Source organism: Giraffa tippelskirchi, chromosome 5, assembly GCF_054371585.1.
Source record: "Giraffa tippelskirchi isolate mGirTip1 chromosome 5, T2T-mGirTip1v1.2.pri, whole genome shotgun sequence".
In the NCBI taxonomy this organism is placed as follows: Eukaryota; Metazoa; Chordata; class Mammalia; order Artiodactyla; family Giraffidae; genus Giraffa; species Giraffa tippelskirchi.
Window position 1 is genome coordinate 173147670 of NC_137279.1, and position 27124 is coordinate 173174793.

Consider the following 27124-nt stretch of genomic DNA (forward strand, 5'->3'; position numbering starts at 1 on the left):
CCCCCGGGGCGGGCGGACGTGGACTACCAGTCCCGACATGCAGCGCGCCGGTGGACCCTCGACCACCGCCAAGTCCGCGATGCATCGGCCGCCGGGACTCGTAGTCCGCGGTTCCGGGGCGGGGGGCGCGGACAGCCGCGCGCGGCGGGATGGGCCAGCCTGGTGTCCGGTCAAGCCCAGGGAGCCTGCTGGCTGTCCGGACCTCACCTCAACGATGCGGGCGCACTGGGTCCCCTTGCCGGCGCCGGGACCGCCGAGAACGAACACGACCTGCGGCTTCATGAAGCGATGCGGGAAGAGGAAAAGTGGCCGGCCGGTCAGCAGCGGAAAGCGAAGGCCTAGGACGTGCAGCAGCCGGCGGCCGCAGAGGCTAAGCATGCACCGCGGCTGGATCGGACGCTGAAGGAGCTGACAGCAGCCGGGCCGGCGTTGGCGCGGGGCGGGGCGCGGAGAAGGGGGCGGGCCGAGCCGGCGCCCGCCGCGGCCCCGCCGCCGTGGCTGCCGAAGCGCCCGCGCTGCGGCCGGAAGGGGCGGGGCTTCCGCTGCTCTTTCGTTGGCCGCGCCCGAGTCCTCCCCGCCTCTCTGAGGGCTCATTCATTCGCTCTGTCCGCGGGTGTTGAGCCTGCTGGTGTAGGACCTGTGCTGGCGCCTGGGACGTGGCCTACGGGAGAGCACGACCCATTGTATCTGCTCGCAAGTTTAAATTCCAGAGGGTAGGCAGCCGACCTGAACAAATCAACACGAATAAATAAATACGATTAGCAATATCGGCTTTGAAGGAACCAAACGGAGGTATAATAAGGATAAATGTAATTTGGCTATGGTAGTCAGACTTCTGAAGAGGTGACGTACAAGCCAAGACGTAAGCATAGGAAAGAGCAAAGCTAGGCAAACACTGAGACAGAGTGTCCCACAAAGAGAAAAAAGGCAAGTTTTTGCAAAACCCCTAAAACTTTCAACTGTGAGAGCAGTTGAAAGGCCCATAAGATCAGCGCTGTGTGAAACGAGGGAGGGAATGAAAGGTGGAAGAGTTTGGCTGATGACAGGTCAGTCAGGCCCTTTGGTTAAGGAAAGGAGTTCGGATTATATTCTAATTGCAGTGGGAAGTCCTTCTAACTATAACTCCATTTCCCTGCCCCTTGCATTAGGAAAAATTTTAGAAAAAGAGTTCAGTGAATGAGTCTTAGTGAATAGACCTTTAAATGTTGGTGAGAGGAGGAGGAACCCAAGAAGGCAGAGCCAGAAAGGTAAGAGGAAAACCAGGAGAATACGTTGTTCCAGTAAAAAGAGTGTTTGGGGTGGGATTGTGGTGGTGTAGTAGTCAACATTCTGTTAAACACAAACGAGTACAGATAAAACTGCATTTGGCAACAGGGAGACTTACAAAGATTTCTGCCCAAAGCAAATCATACATTATATCTAATTTGAAGCCTGATTGAAAATGGAGTGGATAGGAGATGAGTAAATGAAAATAATAGAGAAAATAAAGGTCAAGACAAAGTTTATTTAGGATGGGCCATAGAAGCCATGCTGTCTAATATGGTAGCCCTTAGCCACATATGGCTATTTAAATTAATTACCTTAAAAATAATTAAAAATTCAGTTCTTCAGTTATAATAACAACATTTTAACAGCTCAGTAATCACATGCGTTTAGTGGAAATTGTATTGAACAGCATACATACCAACCCTGTCATTACAAAAAGTTCTACTGGTCAATGCTATACTCAAGCTCATGCTTAAGGGCCTAGGAATGATTTGAAAGAAAGGAAGAGAGGTAACCCCTTGAGAAGAAAACTCAGATGAGCAAGTCCAAAGGACTTGGACACATCTAAGACACCTGGAGGACCTTAGATGACTTAAAAGTCCTAGAGAGGAAGATGTTCATTTGTAACAGAAATAACAAGAAGAGTAGAGTTGCAGGAAGATTTGAAGGTAGGAAGGGTTCCTGTCTGATAACTTTCTTTTTCTCGTAATGAAAGGGCAATATTACCTGAGGGGAAGGGGAAGGGACTAGGATATCTGAGGAGAGAAAAGGTATGAAATAGACATCTTTGATAGTGGAAAATGTGTTGTAGTAAAGAAAACTAATCAATAAGACTTCTGGGAAGTATTAAGAGCTCATTTGGTTTTTGAGATCATGGATTTAAAATCATTAAAGATATTAGACTATTCAGGTATAGGCAGAGAGAAGGGCAGGCAAACAGTTGGGCTAATCCAGGATTGGGGTTTTGCCAGGCAAATAAAACAGAGAGAGAGAAGACTAAGGGAGTGTTTGCAAGAGAATGTTTGTGATGGTTTATGCAAAATCAAGGACTTCCCTGGTAGCTCAGATGGTGAAGAATCTGCCTGCAATGCAGGAGACCCCGGATCGATTCCTGGGTCACGAAGTTCCCCTGGAGAAGTGATACCCACTCCAGTAATTCTTACTTGGAGAATCCCCATGGACAGAGGAGCCTGGCAGGCTACAGTCCATGGGGTCGTAAATTGTTGGATACGACTGAGCGACTGAGCCAGCACAGCACATGCAGAATCAAAATCAGGCAGAAAAGCAAATGGTGGCATGTGAGGGCTAACAGTGGAGAAGTGGAGGGAGCCAGGGAAGGGGTCAACGTATTAGAAGTACTGATGTCAAAGAATGGGGCAGTGGAGTACTTGAGCACATGAGCTGGTGATCTGAGTGGGATGTTTGGAACTGAAGTATCAGAGGTTGTGAGTTTCTGCTGCTGCTGAGATCTGGGATGAGCCCATGGGAGTGGAAGACTGAAGCAGATACACACCCTGTTATTAGAACTGAGAGGCCAGGGTGTTCAATTTATCATCTAGGTAGAAGTTTAAGTGAGATAGTACTGGCATGAAGAGGGAGACTGCAAGAGTGAAACTAAGTTGTTGAGGGCAGAGTGCCAGGAAGGGATACAGACAGGAGGGGAGGATGGTGGCACAGCCTTCTGTCTGGCTACCACCACTCTCCCTCTCCCTGTACAACCCTTTTCCTCTTCCCTCACACACTATTTTTGGCTTCTTTTCATCTTTTCCCCCATCTCCTCCACTTTTTTTGTTTTTTTTTTTTTTACTTATTTCCAATCCTCCTCCCCTTCTTTTCCCATTTCTGGCTTCTTCCCCTTCTCCCCATCTACTTCTCTTTTCCATTTCTTCTCCCCACCCTCTTTCTTTGCCTCTCTAATCCCTTCTCCCTTCAGTTCCTTGTTTTCCCCTTGTTTATTGAGCCCTATCATAGTTACTATCTTATTGATTTAATGACATAGATGTTACTATTAGACTCATTTTGCAAATGAAAAAGCCAAAAGTTGTCTGAAGACAGCCGGCCAGTAAGCAGCAGGAGCTGGAATACAGCTTGATGTTTTCGTTGTTGTTGCTATAGGGTCAGCATTATCTCCTTTAAAAGCAGGGAACATCAAGGCTGAAAGGAATGGTAGAGTTCCTGAGTCCAAAGTCTTCATGTTACCATGTGGTGACAGGTAACAAAGTACGTTCCTGGTCCAAAATCTTTTCCCACTTAGTACAGCCAACAAAAGTCCGTCTAGTCAAGGCTATGGTTTTTCCAGTGGTCATGTATGGATGTGAGAGTTGGACGGTGAAGAAAGCTGAGCGCCACAGAATTGATGCTTTTGAACTGTGGTGTTGGAGAAGACTCTTGAGAGTCCCTTGGACTGCAAGGAGATCCAATCAATCCATCCTAAAGGAGATCAATCCTGGGTGTTCATTGGAAGGACTGATGTTGAAGCTGAAACTCCAATACTTTGGCCACCTCATGGGAAGAGTTGACTCATTGGAAAAGACCCTAATGCTGGGAAGGATTGGGGGCAGGAGGAGAAGGGGACGACAGAGAATGAGATGGTTGGATGGCATCACTGACTCGATGGACATGGGTTTGGGTAGACTCTGGGAGTTGGTGATGGACAGAGAGGCCTAGTGTGCTGCAGTTCATGGGGTCGCAAAGAGTCGGACACGACTGAGCAACTGAACTGAACTGAACTGACAGTAAATATTAGGACTCAAGGAGGATTAATAGGCAAGGGCATCTGACTTAGAATAGGAAGACCTAAGTTTTAGTCTCTATGCTACCAATAAATCACTGTAACCTTAGGAAACTCCTGCTAATCTCGGAACTTCAGTTTTTCATCTTTCAACTAGGAAATGGAGAGAAGGGTGAAATGAAAGCCTTGGTGTAGATGACCTCAAACCACCCTACTGTGTTTAGTTTTTTGATGAGAAGAAGGACAGTTATTCAACTGCTGCTACTATGCCTCTTGAAGGCATGTCTTGGTACTTAGCATAGGGATCTGCAAACTTTTTGTATAAAAAGCCAGACAATAAATATTTTAGGTCTTGGGGGGCATACCATCTCCATTCAGTTACACAACTTTGCCATTATAGTAAAAAGCAGCCTCAGATCATATATAAACAAATGAATGTGATAATGTTCCAAAAAACTTTTTATGGACACTGAAATTTGAATTTCATACAATTTGCACCTGTCTCAAAATGTTATTCTCTCATTTTTTAAATCCATTTAAAAATGTAAAAACCACTGCTAGTATGTAAGTCTATACCAAAACATGTGCCCACAGACTATAGTTGCTGCCCTCTGGCCTGGCAGAATGCCTGGTGGTAAAAGTCCAATTCAAGCTCAGAGGAAGTCTCCCAATCTTCCACCTGCCAGGGAGCAGGACGTAGGATATATGTCAGCTGAAAATAAGAATGACTGGTCATATTATTAACAGGTGGTAAGAGTACAAAAAAAGGCCATATTGAACCAAATGTGCCTCTTTCCTTTGGGCATGACTTTTCTCTATCTCATCTGGTATGATTGCCCGAGTTGAAAGATGTTAAAGAGATGGGAACTGTGGAAAAGGGTCTAGGAGGCTATTCTTTGGTTTTTGATGAAGGCCTTGTGCCCTTTTCAAATATATTAGGAAAGAGACAAAAAGATAATCTTTCTAGCTCTCATGATAGAGACCACCAGAACTAAGGATTCCACATAGGAAGGAGTCTGGGTGCAAAACTTCATTGTATACTTATAGCAATTTGTAGTAACTTTTCTCTTTGACTCCCTGGAGAATTTGACTACAAGGGCTCAGTACTTAGTATCTTGCACCTCGCCCATCTCCTGCCAACCATGGTAGGCAACTAAGGAAAATTAACTAAAGAAGAAAGATATTAAAAAAAGTGAAACCTAGATACCCATCTCTACCAAGGGTTTTCCAGAAAGAAGAAGACTAAGCAGAAAACAATATATTATTTGTTGTCTCTTTGGGCCTACTCTGGTTATCTTTTGCTGTGTAACAAACCTTAATGGATTACAAGGAATGTTTGGTGTGGGAACCCTGCCCCTAGCCCAAATATAACATATGTTTGGTGACCAGAGTGTTCAGTGTGAGTAGTGCTGTGGGTAGAGAGAGGATACACATGGAAGAGGTTTTCCAAAACACCTGTTTATTACACCAGGTGGTCCCATGGAGCCAAGCCAAGGAGGCAGGCATTTATAAAAGACACTGTGCTACTCTGATGCTCAAACGTTTAACCTGTCTGCTTGTCCATAGTGAAAGGTCTAACTCTTAGCACCTTAGTCCTAAATTTGTCCCCAAAGAATTCATTTTGCTTTAGCCTTATATCAGTGCTCTTATTCATTGAAGGTGGCAGAGATTCAATGAGTTCCCCCTCGATGCAAACAATCAGACCCCCAATGAGAATATGTGCCGATAAGCATATATTGAATAAATGGCTATCACCTAGTAGAAGCTATTCCCTACCTAAATCCATAGACTGAGTCCATAGATGAAATACATTCGATTAATATCTATTGACTATCCACTATGTGCCAAGCATTTCAGTTATATTACTTAGTTTTTGGATGACATTCAAACTTTTCAATAATTAATACAATCACAATATTTGTTGAGATTTCTATGCTAGGATTTGCTATGCCAGGCATCAGTCCTCTAGTTGTGGGATCATGAGGAGGTCCTAGGTGTCCCACGTTCTCAGGGAAGTAGCTATATCCAACTCATATGGAAATAATTAGCTTTTAACCAACACAATCTTACCAGTTGTGTGTTGGCTGAATATCAGCCTTGCCTTATAAAATCTGCATAATGAAGTTAGTGCTGTCATTTTGAAGATGGAAAAAGAGCCAGGAAGTGGAAGTACTTTATTTAAAGCCACAGAGGCAGTTAGCTAGCAAAGTCAAATTCAAACTTAGAACATATAGCTTCAAAATATGCATTCATCCTATACAATACTGAACCTTTAGGAGGTAAAAAGTTCCATAGGCACAAAATCCATTCGGAATAAGTTCTGTAAAAGATGTGAAGACTGATCTCAGAAAGATGTAAAAATAAAAGCTATCCTCAAAACTCACTCCTACCCATGTGTGTTTATTTGCTTTGGAGCATATATTCAGTATATGCATACTATTACCAGAGTATAGCTGTGTTCCTAGTGAACTCTCAAGGGTCTTAAGAAGTAAGGCTTTTTTGCCACTTATGTCCTATTTATCATACTTGCCCTTTAAATATCTGTTGCATACTTTCATTTTTCCATTTTTGACAACATCTGTTGATGTGCTATTCATTTCTCAGGATTCAGCTCAGATTTTACCTCCTTTGGGAGTTCAGTTCAGTTCAGTCGCTCAGTTGTGTCCGACTCTTTGCGACCCCACGAATCACAGCACACCAGGCCTCCCTGTCCATCACCAACTCCCGGAGCTTACCCAAACCCATGTCCATCGAGTCGGTGATGCCATCCAACCATCTCATCCTCTGTCGTCCCCTTCTCCTCCTGCCCCCAATCCTTCCCAGCATTAGCGTCTTTTCCAATGAGTCAACTCTTCGCATGAAGTGGCCAAAGTATTGAGTTTCAGCTTTAACATCAGTCCTTCCAATGAACAGCCAGGACTGACTCCTTTAGGATGGACTGGTTAGATCTCCTTGCAGTCCAAGGGACTCTCAAGAGTCGTCTCCAACACCACAGTTCAAAACCATCAATTCTTCGGCGCTCAGCTTTCTTTATAGTCCAACTCTCACATCCATACATGACCACTGGAAAAACCATAGCCTTGACTAGACGGACCTTTGTTGGCAAAGTAATGTCTCTGCTTTTAAATATGCTATCTAGGTTGGTCATAACCTTCCTTCCAAGGAGTAAGCGTCTTTTAATTTCATGGCTGGAAGCTCTGTCTAAATTCCCAAGACTGGGTTGCTGCTGCTGCTGCTAAGTCGCTTCAATCGTGTCCGACTCTGTGCGACCCCATAGACTAGACGGCAGCCCACCAGGCTCCCCCGTCCCTGGGATTCTCCAGGCAAGAACGCTGGAGTGGGTTGCCATTTCCTTTTCCAATGCATGAAAGTGAAAAGTGAAAGTGAAGTCGCTCAGTCATGTCTGACTCTTAGCGACCCCATGGACTGCAGCCCACAAGGCTCCTCCGTCCATGGGGTTTTCCAAGCAAGAGTACTGGAGTGGGGTGCCATTGTTAGGTGCCCCTCTTTTGTGTTTCTACACTCACTACCACCATCGTGCCCACACTTACTCCATCCCATGTTTACTTCTGTTGTAGCACTGTGGTGTATTGTGTATCCACATACTAGATTTAGAGCTCCTAGAAGGCAGAGACTATGTCTGATGATTCTGTACAACAGAACAATTGTGTTACTGTTACAATGTGATTTACTCTCTTAAGGGAACTCCAAGGTTCTTGGAAGATTTAGAATATACAACTTGGCTCCTGCCACTCAAGTTCTATCTACAGTGGTCTTTGACAACTGCTGCCCTGTAATTCCTTTCATGAATATACCTAGGAAATGGTTTCTAGGATCAGTTTGGGTGATGGAGCAAAGACAGGGCAGGTGGATGGGTGGCACAGGTAGGTAGGTAGCAGGCCATATGCTTTGCCCTCAGGCCTTCATAGCCATCTATTACATTGTGATCTATTTCCTGGAGGGATGCTTAGCCCATTACATAGCCTGATGCTTAGTGGAGGTTCTAAAATGAAGACTTGATATTACTGAGATTTGCACAGTTATTGCTGTAATGCTTTATCAAAGTACCTTTTATCAAAGATTCTGAGAGCACTGGTTAAAAGAAACATGATTTTTTAAAAGCTGATGTGCCAAATCTGGCAACAGACAATACACCTACCCTCCTGGGAGTGACTCTGTCAGCTGAGCTCAGTCTGCATACTGCAGAATGGCTGGCTGACCAGTGAATGGAAATGATGGTCTTCAGCAGGTCTTACAGCGTTTTTTGCCTATTACAACTTTGCAAGCCTAGGTAGTTTGCTTATACCTATAGTTTCTTTGTCTGCAAAATCAGGATGATGGTTAAAAAAGAGTCAGCTTAGCCATTATTTACAGAGAATTTACCAGTATGTTAATTGATCTTTCTAGTCTTTATTCCAAAACATTCCAAGCTTTCAAAAAATAAGTAAAATGAGTCAACATGACTTGACACATTAATTGTTATTATTACCTCTCCCAAGAGGTTTGAGTCTCAAAGGAATTCTGCATAAATTGACAGATCAACAATCTCCCTTAAAAATATGATGTTCCTTAAAAGCAAAGCTGTAGTCATTTTCTAAAAGCACCAGTCCAGCTTAGCTCAGAAGTGTAAATAGAGACAGGGAAAGTTGGATGTTTTGTAAATAAGGACAGAACTGGTAACTGATTCCAGCTTCCCTGTTCCTGGTGATAACAATAGCTCTTTAATTCCCATGACAAGCCTGTTAGCAGGCACATCAGGGTTTATAACACTGAATATTTACCAGGTCTAATCTTAAAGACCATGTCATATGTTCAGGGACTGAAAGGGAATAAGGAAAAATGAAAACAATTGGTATGTTAGAATGTAGAACTTTAGATTAATTTTTCCATTTACATTTTTTTTCTTTATAGCGTTGTTTGTGCAACAACTTTAAAAAACACATTTTTTAAAAAAAGCATGACATACTGGAAATGATTCTCTGTGAAGCAAATTAAAGCTCTTAAAATTTGAAAAATAGGACTGGTAGCTTTTCTGTGTAGGGGCCAATATCCATAGCAATTCCATGGTGTCCTGAAATGACATAAAACAGGTGGATCAGTGGTAAAGAATCTGCCTGCCAAGCAGGAGACGCTTGTTCGATCCCTGGGTCAGGAAGATCCCTGGGAGAAGGAAATGGCAACCTACTCCAGCACTCTTGCCTGGGGAATCCCATGGACAGAGGAGCCTGGCAGGCTACAGTCCACGGAGTTGCAAAGACTTGGACGTGACTTAGCCACTAAACAGCAGCAGCAGCCTATATTAACAAGGATCAAAGAATAGCACAGTATATCTTCAGTCTATTTAATAGGCTGCGATCTAACAATAATTCATATTTGCTTTGGATAATTACCTCTTATTACCCACCCCTATAAAATTGGGCTTTCTTTGTTCTTTGCTTATCACATCCTTCCAATTGCCCATGCCATTTAGCACAAAGCTTAATTTGTAGTAGATCCTTAATAGAACATTTGTAGATTTGATTTCACTAAGCTTATTCTCTAATTCAACAAATCATTCCTTTAACCTTTATGTATGTACAGCAATGTGTTGCTTATTTATTAACACTGTCAGTTGTTAGTACAGCTGGTACATTTAATATATATAGGTAGTCTTTTAATTAATTTTCACACTTAATATGAATTAACTTTTTATGATAATGTACAATATGCAAATAGGGAAAATCAATCTTAAAGAGTTTAAATGACAGAACTGGGGCCAGATCCCCAAAGTCAATGCTTGTTACATTATATCATATTCCCCAAAATTTTTAATACCTAAGGAATAAGCCCTTTGGACTTCTCCAACTTGTCCTAAATATGAGGTTGAATTATTACAATTTAAAAATGAAGTCAGTAATTACTTGTAATTAAGTTTTAAGAATATCTACAAGGCTGTATATTGTCACCCTGCTTATTTAGCTTATATGCAGAGTACATCATGAGAAACGCTGGGCTGGAAGAGGAACAAGCTGGAATCAAGATTGCCGAGAGAAATATCAATAACCTCAGATATGCAGATGACACCACCCTTATGGCAGACAGTGAAGAGGAACTAAAAAGCCTCTTAATGAAAGTGAGAGAGGAGAGTGAAAAAGTTGGCTTAAAGCTCAACATTCAGAAAACTAAGATCATGGCATCTGGTCCCATCATTTCATGGGAAATAGATGGGGAAACAGTGGAAACAGCGGCTGACTTTATATTTTGGGGCTCCAAAATCACTGCTGATGGTGACTGCAGCCATGAAATTAAAAGACGCTTATTCCTTGGAAGGAAAGTTATAACCAACCTAGACAGCATATTAAAAAGCAGAGACATTGCTTTGCCAACAAAGGTCCGTCTAATCAAGGCTATGGTTTTTCCAGTGGTCATGTATGGATGTGAGAGTTGGATGGTAAAGAAAGCTGAGCGCCGAAGAATTGATGCTTTTGAACTGTGGTGGTGGAGAAGACTCTTGAGAGTCCCTTGGACAGCAAGGAGATCCAACCAGTCCATCCTAAAGGTCAGTTCTGGGTGTTCATTGGAAGGACTGATGTTGAAACTGAAACTCCAATACTTTGGCCACCTCATGCAAAGAGTTGACTCATTGGAAAATACCCTGATGCTGGGAAGGATTAGGGGCAGGAGGAGATGGGGACGACAGAGGATGAGATGGTTGGATGGCATCACCAACTCGATGGACATGAGTTTGGGTAAATTCCGGGAATTGGTGATGGACAGGGAGGCCTGGTATGCTGTGATTCATGGGGTCGCATAGAGTTGGACACGACTGAGTGACTGAACTGAACTGAACTGAACTGACTCTATCCATAGCATTTTTTTTTATCCATAGCATCGAATGTATATCCTGCTTAGAAGTCCAGTGGTAATAAAATGTTTAATTGAAGTCTGTTTGAGTTATTATTAAGCATAAAAGAAGGCATTTATTTATTGCTGTTGTTCAAAAAATTAGCATATACTTCAATTCTCCTCTTGCCCACTCCTTTCTTCATTTTTTTTTTTTTTTTTGGTTGGTAAGAAGTGGATTTGTTTAGAGAGAAACACACTCCACAGACCAAGTGTGGGCCATCATAGAGGGCGAGTGTGGCGGCCCCTTTCTCCTTTTTAAACAGACTTTTCTTTCCTGGTGGCTCAGACAGTAAAAGCGTCTGTCTACAATGAGGGAGACCCGGGTTCGATCCCTGGGTCGGGAAGATACTCTGGAGAAGGAAATGGCAACCCACTCCAGTACTCTTGCCTGGAGAATCCCATGGATGGAAGAGCCTTGTAGGTTACAATCCATGAGCTTGTAAAAAGTCAGACATGACTGAGCGACTTCACTTCACTTCACTTATTTCTAAGAACAGTTTTAGATTAACAGGAAACTTGAGAATATAGTACAGATTCTCCTCATTACCCACCTCCAAGATTCCCCTGTTATTAGCAGCTCATATTTAGTATGGTACATTTGTTACAGTTACCTATCCAATATTGGTCACTATTATTACTTAAGGTCCAGAATTTATTTACATTTTCTTAGTTTTCAACCTGGTCTGCTTTTTCTCTTTCATGATTCCAGTCATGATACCACATTACATTTAGTTATCTCTTTAGGCTCCTCTTAGCTAGTTTCTCAGACCTTCCTTGTTTTGATAACCTTGAGTTTTGAGAAGTACAGTTCAGATATTTATTAGGGTTCCCCACTGTTGAAATTTGTCTGATGTTTTTCTCAAGATAAGTCTGGATTTATAGGTTATTGGAAGGAAGACCACACAGGTGAAGTGCCATTTTCATCATACCATATTGAGTATACACACTATCAGCATGACTATTAATATTGACCTTGATCACGTGGCTGAAATACTAATGGTCAGGCTGCTCCACTGTTAAGTTACTCTTTCCTCCACTCTTTAACATACTGTCCACTTTGGAAAGATGTCATTATGCCCAGCCTACACCTAAGGAGTAGGGAGTCGTGTGTTATGTGTGCCCCTTCTTTTTTAACTCATATCATTTTACGTTTCTCTTTCAGATATTTTAAAATAGTTCTTAAAAAAAACATAAATCATAAGGAGCCCACACAAAATTTTTTTTTTACATCCTAAATTCAATCTCTAATCAAATTTGGAGTCCGCCTTCAAAATATATGCAGAATCCAATAACCTCTCACCACCTCCATTGCCACTATTGCAGTTCAAGCTCTCAATCTCTCCTTGATGTCATTGCAGCAGCTGTCTAACTGGTCTCCTTGCTTCTGCCTTTGCTCCCTATAGTTTATTCTCTATGCGGCAACCATAGTAATGCTTTTAAAACCAAAAATCAGATCTTGCTAGTCCCCTATTTCAAATCTTCCATTGGCTTCCTGTAGAACTCAAGACTGTAGCTAAGTCCTTGAAATGCCCCATGATCTACCAACACCTCCTCCCTCTTCAACTGTTGATAGTCTTCTAACCCATTTTGCTCAGCACAGACTGACCTCCTGCTCTTCCTTGAAGATGTCAGAAAATGCTCATCCCAGGGCCTTTGCACTTAATGTAAACCATGGCAGCCATCAAAGTGTGCCACTTGGATCTCTCTCTAGAAAGAACTTGACAATTAGCAGCAAACAGTACACTTGGCTGGCAGCCTCTTGTTGTGGTCTTCCAGATCTGCCTTAACATGGTGCTTGCTCTTTATGGGAAGTTCCAGGCAATGACTGGGCACAGCAAGGGTTCTGGTCATTTCTGCCTAATGTGGGATTCCTCTCATGGGAAATCTTTGCTCCAGAGTACTCCACTGGGTCAGCCAACACTTTGTCAGACATGCCTCACTGTCTGAGGCTCTTCCTGCTCCACACACCAGATCTGAGGAACTCACCAGCATTTCTCTTAAAATGTGTTCCCTAGATTCTAGGAATTTTTTCCAGGAAAGCAGAGATTGACACTGTGGAGCACATATTTCTTGGCTAGTTTGATACATTTTTCAAGATAGTGTTTTCACTCTCTCAAAAGGGTGGATGTACAGTCAGAACAAAACAGCCCAGAAGTGCAGTTCAGACATTAAGACACTCCCACATTGCTCAGGAAACTAACAAAAGTCTAGAGAAATGTAAGTGACATTTCAAATCTGGACTCTGCACTATCTACCTGTGTGATCTTCTACGCGTCCTCCCTTGTTAAATAGGGTAAGGTTATGGCCAACCTAGATAGCATATTTAAAAGCAGAGACATTCCTCTGCCAACAAAAATCCGTCTAGTCAAGGCTATGGTTTTTCCAGTGGTCATGTATGGATGTGAGAGTTGGACGGTGAAGAAAGCTGAGCGCCACAGAATTGATGCTTTTGAACTATGGTGTCGGAGAAGACTCTTGAGAGTCCCTTAGACTGCAAGGAGATCCAATCAATCCATCCTAAAAGAGATCAGTCCTGGATGTTCATTGGAAGGACTGATGTTGAAGCTGAAACTCCAATACTTTGGGCACCTCGTGCGAAGAGTTGACTCACTGGAAAAGACCCTAATGCTGGGTAGGATTGGGGGCGGGAGAAGGGGACGACAGAGGATGAGATGGTTGGATGGCATCACCGACTCGATGGACATGGGTTTGGGTAAACTCCGGGAGTTGGTGATGGACAGAGAGGCCTGGCGTGCTGCAATTCATGGGGTCGCAAAGAGTCGGACACGACTTAGCGACTGAACTGAACTGAATACCTACTTCTGCTGTTCAGAAAATCGAATAATGGCGGAGAAGGCGCGATTATCAACAACACTTGTGAAGATAACTATGAATCATCACACTAATACTAATATCATATGTCATATCAGTTCAGTCGCTCAGTCGTATCCGACTCAATACCAATACCATACATAATACCAATTTTCATTGTGGAGGGTGGTGGTTTAGTCGCTTGTGTCCAACTCTTGCGACCCTATGGACTGTAGCCTGCCAGGCTCCTCTGTCCATGGGATTTCCCAGGCAAGAATACTGGAGTGGGTGGCCATTTCCTTCTTTAGGGGATCTTCCCAACCCAGGGGTCGAACCGGGTCTCCTGCATTGCTGACACATTCTTTACCAACTGAGCCATCAGGGAAGCCCATTCATTGTGAAGGTAAGTATAAACGGCTTACAAACGGTCACGTTCTTTTCGGCTCAAACAGGAAGGAATTAAAATCTTTTATGTTGAGAGGCGAGTATGATTCTTAGGAAAGAAACTGGAAGAAGTCGAACTTCCCCTCATTTTGTGCATTCAATCAAGGCACTTCGTTCGCTTCCAGCCGCCCAGACTAGACCAGAGCAGCCAGTATTTCCGGCTTCCTCTGCCATCTCATCCGCCCGTCTGGGTTTTTCATTGCGCATGCGCAAGGCCCGCCCCACCCCGGAACTTAACGGTTGACCAAATTGAAGTGTTTAAATCCTCCGGAACTTGATCCTGGAGCGCGGGTGGCGCCCTTCTTTCTCCACGGAGGTTTAGGATTGGTCGGCGTAGGACCTGTGTAGGGCACTGATTGGCTGTTGCACGGGAGCGTCGCGGAGACCGGGAGTGTCAAGTCCGGCACCGCCCCTTCTCCCTGATGGGTTGGGCTTCCGACCAGTCAGCAGGTGTGGCGCGGGCTTCGGTTTCGCGAGCTTGTATTTGCCGCCCTGGTTCCCGCGACCCCCAACGTCCCAGAGGCGGGGCGAGTTGGCAGAGGTTCTCCTTGGAGCCGACCTCTGTTCCGGCCCAGCAAACAAACCTCTACTCGGCGGAGATTGCGGTGAGTGTTTTTGTGCTTCAGTTCCCCCGAGGGGCCTCTGCGAGCGTGGAGGAAGGAGCGTGGGCAACACTCTGCCGCCTCTGTTGGGTTCAGCGGACCAGGAGCCTGGACTAATAACGCAAAGGGAATCTGGACGATGAATTCCTTGGGAATCATTTGTACAGTACTTAGGTATGTGAACAAAGTTTGCAATCGATAACACGCTATCATATAAAGTTTTTACTGTAAAAATGTCTGGACGGAAGCCCAGTATGCTCGGACAGCTACAATAGTAATGCGTGATAGTTGCTCAATGATGCCTCTTTACAATCCCATGGACTGTAGCCTACCAGGCTCCAATGTCTATGGAATTCTCCAGGCAAGATTACTGGAGTGGGTTGCCATTTCCTTCTCCAGTTACATAGTAAGGGATCGGTTAACGTTTCAAGTTCGTGGTCGGCTGGAAGTGATTTATAAATAACAAAGCCTGAAAATACTGTGGATGTGAACACAGTCGGTTCACCACCATGGTATCTAGGAGATGGTTTCACAGAGGAGTTGATGTTCGGGTTGGATTGTGAAGGATAATGAGAGTTTACCAGGGCCTTCCAAATAAAAGGGACAGTAGGTGTGCATGTATACTGCCAGTATCTGCCTACATCTAACTGATGGTAGGAGTGAAGGGATGTGTGGAATAATAGGGTGGGGCCAGGTTCTGAAAGTCCTTTATTCTGTACACAAAGAAGAGCCCGCGGAGAAGGCAATGGCAACCCACTCCAGTAGTCTTGCCTGGAAAATCCCATGGACAGAGGAGCCTGGTGGGCTGCAGTCCATGGGGTCGCGAAGAGTCAGACACGACTGACATGTCTTAGCAGCAGCAAAGAAGAGCCGGAGCTTCCCTGGTGGCTCAGACTGTAAGAAGTCTGCCTGCAATGCAGAAGACCCGGTTCGGTCCCAGGGTCAGGGAAGATCCCCTGGAAAAGGGAATGACAACCCACCCCAGTGTTCTTGCCTGAAGAATTCCGTGGGCAGAGGAGCCTAGCGGGCTAGTCCGCAGGGGTCACAAAGAGTCAGACACGACTGAGAAATTGGATGGACATTGAAAGAAAAGCCATCAACTCTTTAAGCCAGAGAATAACTTGCTCAGATTTATGTAGCAATAATTCCCTGGTGGCTCAGATGGTAAAGAATCTGCCTGCAGTGCAGAAGACCCAGGTTCGATCCCTGGGTCTGGAAGATCGCCTGGAGAAGGGAATGGCTACCCACTCCAGTGTTCTTGCCCAGAGAATTCCATGGACAGTGGAGCCTGGCCTGCTACAGTCCTTAGGGTCACAAAGAGTCAGACACGACTGAGCGACTAACACTTTTCAACCTTTTTTGACTGAGCACAAATGCAGCCCTTCTGGTAGCACTGTGGAGACTTTTCAGTAAATCTGGTGAGAGCTATAAAGTCAGGAACTGAGGTAGTGGAGATAGAAAGACAGTTTATATTGGGGAAGAGGAAGGAAGGAGAGATAAGGATGACTTGATGGTTTCCATTTGATCAAATTGTTTCCATTTGATACACAACTATGCCATTATCCAGGAGAGAATATGTTTTTCTAGGTATAGGTGTTACATGGTTTTACTTTCACTACACTAGCTTTAATTTCTTGTGTGTTACTGTCAATTAACTGTTTCCTATGGTTTTTTTTGAAATGAGAAATAATAGGTCAACATTTTCAATTTATCTTAATGCATAAAGGAAGAACAGACAAATGAGTTTTAAGACTCTTTTGTTTAATGAAGGAAAATGGCACTTTATTACATCTGTGAGTTACAACTATCAATCTGAATATTGTTGCCCATGACAACCAAGTAGCACAGAAGGACTTTAAAGTTTAAAACATGCATTCCATAGAAGCTGCATGAAGTCCAGATACCTCTAAGAGGGACTTTTTATCAACCTTAAAAGGGCAATTTAAATAGGATTTTGTTTTTGTAAATATTTCCAGCTTCTGACTTTAACTAAAAATTTTTTCTGAATGACTTCTGCACCAGAATGAATAATTCTCTCCTTCCTTACCTCGCTTTTAAACAATTCTTTTTTGTTAGAATTGAAGTAGAATACACAGAGCCTAAAGAGTAACTCTAAGGTTTGATAAAAGAACATAGCAAATAATGAGCTGTAAAGAAAGGACTTTGAGGTCTGTATTTTGCTTTTATAATATTTAGATGTAGATATCCAATGGGTAGGGCTTCCCAGTGGCTTAGCGGTAAAGAATATGCCTGCAATGCAGGAGACCCTGGAGAAAGAAATGTTCTTGCCTGGGAAATCTCATGGACAGAGGAACCTTTTGGGCTAGAGTCTACAGGGTTGCAAAGAGTCAGACATGACTTAGTGACTAAACAGCAACAAGAATCCAGTAGGCAATTAGAAATACAGACTTGAAACTTAGAAGAGAGGCAGAAACTGAAAGTTTGCTGAGTTTGCCTCAGAAACAATGGGAGTGGATGAGATTACCCAGAGAATGTATGAGGAGCCAAGAAAAGACCACTGACTTGGAACTAATACAAGTTAGTTTGTGGTATGCAGTATTTGTCTCCTATCTCCACAAGCTTGAAAATTTGTTGACTTTATTATAGACCAAAAAAAATATCTAGCCCAAATTGTTCCTATTTGCTGCTTTGTGGTTTTCTGACTATTATAAAGCTTTTGGTTCAAATCTCATGTATTAAATACCACCTGCCCTACCCAGCTCACTAAATTAATACAAGGATCTTGGAGCAGAATCTTAATAAATAGATAGTTGGTGGGTTTTGCTGCCTAGAATAAATATTAACATTAGTTTACAGGCCAAATACTATAAAGTATGAAAGTGATCAGAATCCATAAGCACTTTATCTTATTCATGGATGAAGACACTTCATATAAGTAACCTAATTTTGTCTGTTATTTTGCTAATATGTGGTTAAATCTTGTTTCTTTTTATTTTATTTTTTGTTTTTGTCACTCATTAGTAATATTATCTTTATTTCTTTAGGTTCCTGAGCATGTGAAATTGAATAAATCATTCACCAACTATCATGGAGTCTACATATCCTCTTGCAGGGCCCCAGATGAGTACCAGGTATAGAAATATTTTTACAGAATGTGCTTTTCACAGTTACTCACATAACTTGGGTTGGAAGAGAGGAAAAAAAGTAATCTTTGGAATCAGGAAAATCTGGGTCCGTATCCCAGTTTTACCACTTATTAAGTGGGTGACCATGATCAAGTTATTTAACTTCTCTAAGCTTCAATTTCCTTATCTGTAAATTGGGGACAGTAATCTCTATCAGAAGGTTATTGTGAAGGGTGAGACTACTAAACTAAAGGGTCTGGGACATTGTAGGCACTCAGTAAATCTTAGTCTCATTTCCTCCTTTCCTTGTTTTAGTTTCATAGAGGGTCTTTGTATTGATGAAAAATAGTACCTGAACTTTTGAGGCTAAAGATCACATGCATATTTATTTACATCCTAGACAAATGGGAAAGTGGTTGAGTTCCTTCCCTCTTATAAACTCTTAATTATTTGACGGGAAAAATTTCACACTGAATGTACCTAAGCCTTTTCCCACTCAATGTGGTGTGAGGAGGAGGAGCTTGCCACCTGTCTCCTAGTTGTCTCAGTCTGTCACTACTTTGAGGAGCAGGCAAAATGGCTTGAGTTATTTGGCTCTTTGGATCATTTATTATTCTTTTTTCCCCCTTGAGAAGAACAATTATTGCTGACATGTGAATTTTTTTCTTCTAAACTAGAACTGCATCCATGAGTTATCTTTATTCTCTGTGTTATTTTTCTTTGTGCCAGATGTTCTTGATGAAGACAATGGCAAACATGACCCAAAGAGGCTATCATATTCCTTTTGCTTAATTTTGGCCCTTCTGTTCTCTCCTGTTGCTACCTCTTATTCTTTGAAACTTTATCAGCCTTTATTCTTCTCTTTAATTTTATTATTGGGTCAAATCCATTCCTTACATTCTAGGGAAAATAATATACTCATGTGATTTAAATTGATAATTCCTGGCATATTCAACTCTAGATTTTAGTTCATTTATTGAACTCTGGTTTTCAGTAATCTGTGGGCTTTTAGGGCAGCAGCTTTGAATTATTTTTGTTTACAAACCGCTTTGAATGTCTAATAGCCATGAATTTCATTCCCTAAGGGAAAGGACTTTTATACATACATGCAGAACTTTGCACCCAATTTCGAGGTATTTTTATCTTTCTTGCCTCTCAAGTCTGTCTCCCTGTATACTTTAGATTAAGGAAAAAACTAATAGCAACCAGGTTCTGTGCTAATAAACACTTTGCATACATTATTTTTATTTAATCCTCACAACAAACCCATGAGGAATGGGTACTGTTATTATCCCCCTCTTTTTTTTTTTAATGAGGAAACTAGCATAGAGAGGTTAACCAACCCAAAGTTATACAGTTGGTAACTGGTATAGCCAGTATTTAAAGCTGAAATGATTTCTACTGTTCACTATAAGGAAGTAAACCTGAAGTAGTGCAGGTTGGATTTTAAACCTGCACTACTACTTACAGCGAAAAGAAATGGACTACTTACAACAAAAAGAAATAGCTAACACTGAGCACTTACTGTAAGCCAGGATTTTTTTCTGAGCATTTTATATATATTGACTCATTTAATAAGTATTCACTATAACTCTCCCAGGAGATACTGATATTATTTTGTTTAACAGTTGAAGAAACTCAGGCACAGAGACATTGATTTGATCATGGTCACATGGCCAGCAAATTTTGAAGCCAGGTTCTAAAATCTAAGACCTAAGCAGCTGATAGCCAGGCTTTGCTTTTAACCCTTAAATCATTCTTCCTCTCACCAATTGGTAAATAATAAATATATTAGATGTAGAGACATAGATAAATTGACAGTTTATCACTTAACTACCTTTGTGACTTTTAACAAATTTCTTAATTTCAGATTGTGTCTTTATTTCAAATAAAGAGAGATTAAAAATCCTTATAAAGATTTGAAAGCACGTAGCTAAGAACGTGATAGAGCCAGGCTGAACTATGGTCTAAATCGTTACATCATTCAGCTTCTAGTAGTATAAGCTTTGAAATCAGCCACACTTAGATTCAAATTCCAGCTCTGCTACTTAGCTGTTGTATCAAGTTGTAGAAGTTGGAGTTTGTTATCTATAAAATGGACAATGAAGTGTCTCAGAAATAGTTTTAGTGAGAAATATTGTACATGTGAAGTACCTAGTAGGATGCCTGGTACATAGCAGATGATCAGTCGACTGGGGCCAATATTTTAGTTGGTAAGTTTTATCAGGTGATACGTGAAAGTAAGATCTAGAACAAGATATTCTTAGTGTGTGATGTGATAAATATTTTTTCAATTCAACTGTTTAATAGTCTACCACCATACATGCACTTTTGTAGGTAGCTCACTGTCAGAGCTTTCTTGCTTTAATTACATGTGACTTTAGCTGATATTTTCTCCTAGTCCTTTCTTTCCATTATTTTTCTTATTGTAGTTTTCTCGAATTACTCACTTATATAAAATAAAAACTCTGTGATGTTACCCTATATGATTTAACATTGCTTTATGTTGCTTGCATGATCTTTTTTGAGGAATTGTTGATGTTTTTCTGATGCTTCGGTAATTAAACTTATGTGTGGGACTTCCCTGGAAGTCCAGTGGTTGCGACTCCAGTGCAGGAGGCACAGGTTCAATCACTGGTCAGGGAACTAAGATCTCCTATGCCATGTGGTGCTGCAAAAAAAAAAAGACCTCATGTGACAGGGCCTAAGATACCAAGTTTAAAAATCCTAAAAAGTTTTTGTGTTTTTCATAATTTTTTACGTATTACCCTGAAATTAGTTCCGAAAGACAGATATTAATTTAAAATTTAAATTCATGGTTTATATTCGTTTTCTGTTACTTAAAGAAGATTTTATAGAATTTATACTCAGTTCTTTTTTAAAAGGCTCATGTGTATATAATGTATATGTGAATAGGAAAAAAAGGACGTAACTTTTGAGTGTTTATTCTCTTGATAGTAGAGTTACAAGAGATTTTTCTTTTACTTTTTAAAAATGTTTTTCAAATCTTCTTAAGCTACAAAAGTTATCAGAAAAGCCCTGTTAATTTAAACTGTTTCTTGTAAAATTTGTCTGTTTCTCGTTGTGCTTTGATTTTTTTTTTAAGGTTTTCTTCAAGCAGGATGGTGCCTTTCTATTTTCCTCCATCAAAATGTGCACTTTGGAACCCAGTGCCAATTGGAGATTTCATCTACTTACATCTCCGTTACTACAGGTATAAGATGCTTCTATTTTCAAATTAAACCAGTATAAACACGAATCTAAAGACTATGCAAGACGGTGGTTACTATGAATAATTATTCTTTTAACGTTTCCATTTAGGCTCCCCTGAGGCAAAATATTCTTTCTGCTTCTTCTTAAACCTGTTCCTTATGATTTTGAGAAGTAGTCCTAATTTTGCAGTTAAAATATTCTGTAAATCTAAGGTTCTAAGTATTATAGGAATTCAAGAGGCAAAATATAAGAAAAACTGAGTTTTTCATCATACTTCAGCATGGTGTTTGAATAACATTGAGAAAATTGAACTGATTTTGAGTGGGTAGACCATTTAAAAGGAACGTAAAATATCAGTTATGACCAGGATTGTGAAAGCTTAGGCTTCAAGTAATAGAAAATAGAGATCCATTGAGATATTGTATATAAGAGAGTTCCTTGTTAAAAGCAGAGTTCTAAGAAGGATAGATCATAGTGGGGAGAGCTTAGAGTCAGCCCTACGTGGGAGATGGTTTTCTGTAATCTAAGTGATACAGGTTTATACTGTAGTGGTTTCAGGTGTTAAACTAGAGCCAGACTTCCTGGAGGGTCAGATCCTGATTTTACCCTTTCTTATTTAAGTGACCTCAGTAAAGTAGCCAAGGATCAGTTTCCTTATTTATAAAATGGGGGCCTTCCCTGATGGCTCAGTGGATGGGACTCTGCCTGCCACTGCAGGGGATGAGGTTTCGATCCCTGATCCGGAAAGATTCGATATGCCGTGGAACAACTAAGCCTGTGCGCCACAACTACTGAAGCCATGCTCTAGGGCCCACAAGTCTGTGTGCTACAACTGTTGAGCCTGTGTGCTGCCACAACTGAAGCCCGCACGCCTAGAGCCTGTGCTCTGCGACTAAGAGAAGCTGCCGCAGTGAGAAGCCCGTGTGCTGCCAGGAAGAGGAGTCTCTGCTCACCACAACTAGAGAAAGCCAGCACAAAAAAAACAACAAAGACCAGTGCAGCCAAAAATAAACTAAACTAAAATGGAAATATGACACTTGTTTCATAGTACTGTTATAAGGATTAAATGAAGCAGGCTTTAAAGCAGCAGTTGGCACAGTGCTTGGGCATAAGAAATAGTCAGTAAATGTTAGTTATTATAAGGGTTTAGAGCAGTGTAGCAGTATTGAGACCAAGAGGAAAGGATGAAACAAGGTGTTTTGAAGAAACATTTTATAGCATTTGGTGATCAACTGAATAGAGGAACTAAAGGAAATTACATGTCAAAAAGTTTTTAAGTTTTAAACTAGTAGGCAGAGAAGGGTGATATCATTGAATATGTAAGGCAATGATTACTATAAATAATTTTTTAAACAATATCTTGTGGAAGTTCAGTTAAATATTTGTTAGACCTGTTGATTCTTTTCTACATGTCTCTTAACCTATGTTTTCTATTGCTATCTTTCTGTGCTACATTTTGAGTATTTCTTTTGTTCTTCAGCTCTCCTAATTTACTCTTTAGCTGTGCTACTTATTAGTTGCCATCTAACCCACTCATTTAGGTTTTTAAAAGTGGAAATATACTATACATGTGCAAGATAATTTATAATATATACACACAGTTTGTAGAATAATAAATTTGGTCTTTTTTAATAGTATCTTGTTCTTTGTTCATATTTTGGAGTCCTTTTGATATTTAAGCGTGTGAATTTTATTTACATTTTGTATTCAACAATGCTGGTAACTGAAGTTCATAGATAATATGTAAACAAATGGATATGACTATTTCAATCAAACTTTACAAAATAGGAGACCTCATAGTTTCTTGATCTCTGCTCTGGTGCATAAAATTAAGCAAATGCCTCAAGAATAACTGTAACTTCAGTGTCTGCTTATTGCACTTTTGCTTTCCAGGCAGTCCTCCTTACACCCTGCCTTTGACCCTAGGATTTCCCAGCAGTGATCTTTCTGTACATTTTAAAAGATATATATTGTACTTTAGGCAACATTTCATGACAGAAAGATTTTTTAGGCTATCAGATCCATCACATTCATAAAAGACTTGTTATTTTTCAGAAATCCAAAGCTTGTGGTGATAGAAAAGACCATCCGACTTGCTTGTCGTCATGCTAAACAGAATAAAAACAATTTGCCATGCTTTTTACTTGGTTCTCTCACAGTAGATGAAGGTAACATACTTTGAAAAATTATTTTTATGACTATAATAGACTTTGTATTTACTGCTTCAGCCAATTATTGTAATATACTTTGACCTTTTTTTTTTTCTTTTTGCTGTATACCAATGTTAGGAAGATGAGTTAAAGTTGACACTGCTTATCATAGACTTTGCAATCTGGTCAGGTTGATGAATATATATGCAAGTTATTTTTTTTAAATGAGAGTTTACACATATATATGTATGGCTGAGTCCCTATGCTATTCACCTGAAATTATCACAACATTACTTGTTAATTGTTTATACCACAATACAAAATAAAAAGTTAAAAAAAAATTTTTTTAAATTTAAAATGAGAGTTTAATGTACTCTTAGTATGAACAAAATGCTTTCCTATAATCTGGGCTTGCTTGGTTGATTTCACATTTCATAATTGGCATTCTAAATAATAACTGCTGGGCTTCCCTAGTGGCTCAGTGGTAAAGAACCCATCTACCAATGCAGGAGACATGGGTTCAGTCCCTGGGTCTGGAAGATGCCCCGGAGCGGGAAATGGCAACCCACTCCTTTATTCTTGCCTGGGAAATCCCATGGACAGAGGATCCTAGCAGGCTACAGTTCATGGGGTCACAAAGAGTCAGACACGACTTAGTGACTGAGCATGCATGCACACATAATAACTGCTGTTTTGTTTTACAGATGAAGAAAGTGTGACATTGACAATAGATCGTTTTGATCCTGGTCGAGAGGTACCTGAATTATTGGAAAGAATCCCTACTGCTTCTCTTCCTGGGGACTTTGTAATCCCATGCAAAATTCATACTCAAGGACTTTGTTCAAGAGAAATAATAATTCACAATGCAGATGACTTTAGTTCAGCTGTCAAGGTAAGATTTGTTGATAATGTGATTATTCCTAATTCAGCAAAGAATCAAATTATGTGTATCTTGTTATATTTTAATAAACCCATATTTAATAGATATTCCTAAAAATTTCTGACTAAATGATTGTTGACCTAAGATGCAATTAACTATAGTTTCTGAGGGTGGAAACTGTAGGTGGATAATATGGGTAGCATTCTGGAGGAGGAAGCAACATGACCAAGATAGCAAAGTACAATGGATAACATTGAGGGTGGAGATTTTTGCTGGATTTGTGGGCAGTCAGACTTCAGAACTAGTGTGTCTAGATCAGAGAGAGCCTTGTCTGCCAAGCTAAGGAATTTTAACTTTGTCTAATGGGCCATGTTTTTCATTGAAAATTTCTGAAAAGAAGAAATACTGTTAAATCAAGGATGATTAATGTGATAGGGCAGGCTGAATGGAGTCAGAATAGTTAGGCCTTGCAGTAGTCAGGGATGTATTTGCCTATAGTAGAGGGGTGGCAGTGAGACCAGAAAGGACAGTGTTCACGAGCAACTACAGAGGAAGAACTTGACTATTTGGGGTAATAAGAAAATAATCAAAGAGGAATGAACTTCTTTATATGGATGGAGTATAGAAAATCTTGTTGTACAGTATAGTAAATCTTATTTGATTTAACATAATTTTTCATGTAACCTTCTGGTCACATGGAAGAAATAAGAGAATTGAAACGTTGCAAATCAGAAATTTTTTTGTAATGCAACAAATAAAACAAAGCCTTTAGAGATGTGGTCAGATTTCAAAGTTTTAAAATAATCGTGTGATATTGATTCCTCAGGCTCTGCAGCATCATGTGTGTAGCAGAGAGTCCTTGGACTGTGGAAAACTACTTGCCCTGAGAGCTCATATCACTTCCAGGGAGAGTTTGGACACTGTGGATTTCGACTTGGATTGGGCGGCAGTAACTCTAGCAAACACCTTTAAGTGCACACCTGTGAAACCCATCCCCATCATTCCAACAGCTCTAGCAAGAAATTTGAGCAGTAATCTGAATATTTCTCAAGTTCAAGGTACCTATAAATATGGGTAAGTAAAAGACATATTCATCCAAAATTTTAAATATTGGTCACATTGGTATATTTTCATGTTATTCACATAATATGAAATAATTGGTCAGTCAGTTTACATGCCTGATATGTGATGGCTAGAGAAATAACCAAGGAAGGTGATAAATAAAGTGGTTAATTTTTTTTTTTAATACTTGTTTTTTACTTGTTTATTCAGCTGTGCCGGGTGGTAGTTGTAGCACATGGGATCTTGCGGCAGGCAGGATCTTTAGTTGAGGCATGCGAACTCTTAGTTGCAGCTTGTGGAATCTAGTTCCCTGATGAGGGATCAAACCCGGGCTCCCTGCATTGAAGTTTAGAGTCTTAGCTTCTAGACTACCAGGGAAGTCCCTAAAATTGTTAATTTTTGCTGAATTAATTATTTTTCTGATAATGAGCCTAACGGAGGATAGAGAATTATTTGTAATATGCAGTTTTACTTGTGGATAATGAGCACAGCAGATAAAGGAGGTAATTAAATTAAAATGTTAAATACTCTTGCCTACTAAGTTGTCAACCACTTGAGGGTGGAGTTTCCTCACGTTGCTGCAGCAGCATCCTCTCTAGCCTCCTATCCACCACTCTTGGTTTCTTAGGAAATGCATGCCAAATTGTTTGCTTTCTGGTCCTCAGCAGGGCTGCTTCCCTGAATCCTCATCCACTTTCTTTAACCATTGTCTGCTGACCTAGGTCAGACAATGTAAGCACCCGCTGCTTTAAAGTCTAAGCAGTTCCTTTCTGGCTTCCTTTCCCACTGACTCCACCCTAGTTCCTGTTAGGTCTCCAGAGCTGAAACTGTTTGGCAAGGTAAACTCAACTCCAAGTCTTGTCTACCAAAAATGCCTCTTCAAAAAGAGATAAGAAAGAGGTTTTTCTTCTCCGAGTGTCCCTGAAATAGCAAGAAAATGCCTATGTACTGATCAGAGCACCTTTCTGGTTGTAGTGGCACAAAGGAAAAAGTGTTCCAAAATGATGGAGTGATCAAAGGTCATAGTGATTTTTAAATGTTTGAACTAAATTGAACATTTAAATTCTCTTGGAATAATAACGTGCTTCTCAAAGGGGACACAGAAATGTGTGTTAAAATTAACCAAAAAATTAGTTTATTTTCTTTAATATCTGTGTCTATCTAGTAGTAAGGCGTGAATTTATCAGGTTGTCAAGGCAGAAGAGCTCTCAAAGCAGGTGTGAGTGTCATTGTTACTAATGTAAAACTCTTGCCAACTCTGGCTTAATCATCTTGTCACATGGTTTGATAAATTCATCATCTTTGTGTTTTAGGGTTATTATAGCAATAAAATGTATCTTCTGTGGTATTGTCAAGACTTTGCATCACAAATGGCATTGTTTTTACTTTTGTGTTTTAAAGCCATAACAGTAAAGTTAACTCTTGACAATTGTACTATAGTTATCATATTCTTAAAACTTATTGTCAGTAAATAAGTACAATAACAAAGTATAAATGTAGTATAATGTCCTTTTAGGGAAAAGTGAGCTTTGGGGTTCTATCATGATTTGCAAAATTCTTTGATAGCGGTTGGAGGAACATAGTACAAGGAAGATTGAATACCCCTCCTATCCTAATTCAGTGTCCTTCATTGACAAGTCACATCTGTTGTAATCTTGTCAAGTCACCTGGATGCTTGATCACTTCCAGCAACAGGAAGTTCATTTCTGGAAGGGAAACCTATTTGGTTCTGAAATTGTAAGCCTTGATTTTAATACTTTTGATTTTTTAAAAGTTGACACTTTCAGAGCAAACTTTTTCAAAAGATGTGTAATCTTCAATGACCATTTTAATAGATAGATAGAAATTTTAAGATATTGAATCTGTTCTATTTTCTCCTTGGAATTGCTGGGGTCTTATTCTACACTTTGAACTCTTTTCTTTGTATGTGAGAGAAATTATTCATTTGAATCCTTTTCTCTGCCTAAAATATACTTCTTTAGCACTCAGATTAT

At 40.6% G+C, this 27124-nt stretch overlaps 2 protein-coding genes across 18 annotated transcripts in view; one reads left to right on the plus strand and one right to left on the minus strand.

The window, feature by feature from the left end:
• The window catches only part of CMPK1 (cytidine/uridine monophosphate kinase 1), a 35446-nt gene extending 34923 nt beyond the window's left edge, over positions 1–523 (minus strand). For both annotated transcript variants that reach the window (XM_081492835.1, XM_081492834.1), the window contains exon 1: positions 208–523. In XM_081492835.1, coding sequence (XP_081348961.1) covers positions 208–378 — 171 coding nt within the window. In that variant the 5' untranslated portion in view covers positions 379–523. The remainder of the gene's footprint in view (positions 1–207) is intronic.
• Positions 524–14655: 14132 nt separating this feature from the next.
• STIL (STIL centriolar assembly protein) overlaps positions 14656–27124 on the plus strand; it is a 53433-nt gene continuing 40964 nt past the window's right edge. For 7 of the 16 annotated variants that reach the window (XM_081492828.1, XM_081492832.1, XM_081492830.1 and 4 more), the window contains exons 1-6: positions 14656–14913; positions 17745–17831; positions 20932–21039; positions 23094–23206; positions 23893–24080; positions 24895–25142. In XM_081492828.1, the coding sequence (XP_081348954.1) occupies positions 17788–17831; positions 20932–21039; positions 23094–23206; positions 23893–24080; positions 24895–25142 (701 nt within the window). In that variant the 5' untranslated portion in view covers positions 14656–14913; positions 17745–17787. Of the gene's footprint in view, positions 14914–15474; positions 15636–17744; positions 17832–20931; positions 21040–23093; positions 23207–23892; positions 24081–24894; positions 25143–27124 lie in introns of those variants that run through there. The other 9 variants (XM_081492829.1, XM_081492833.1, XM_081492831.1 and 6 more) reach the window with 2 other exon arrangements.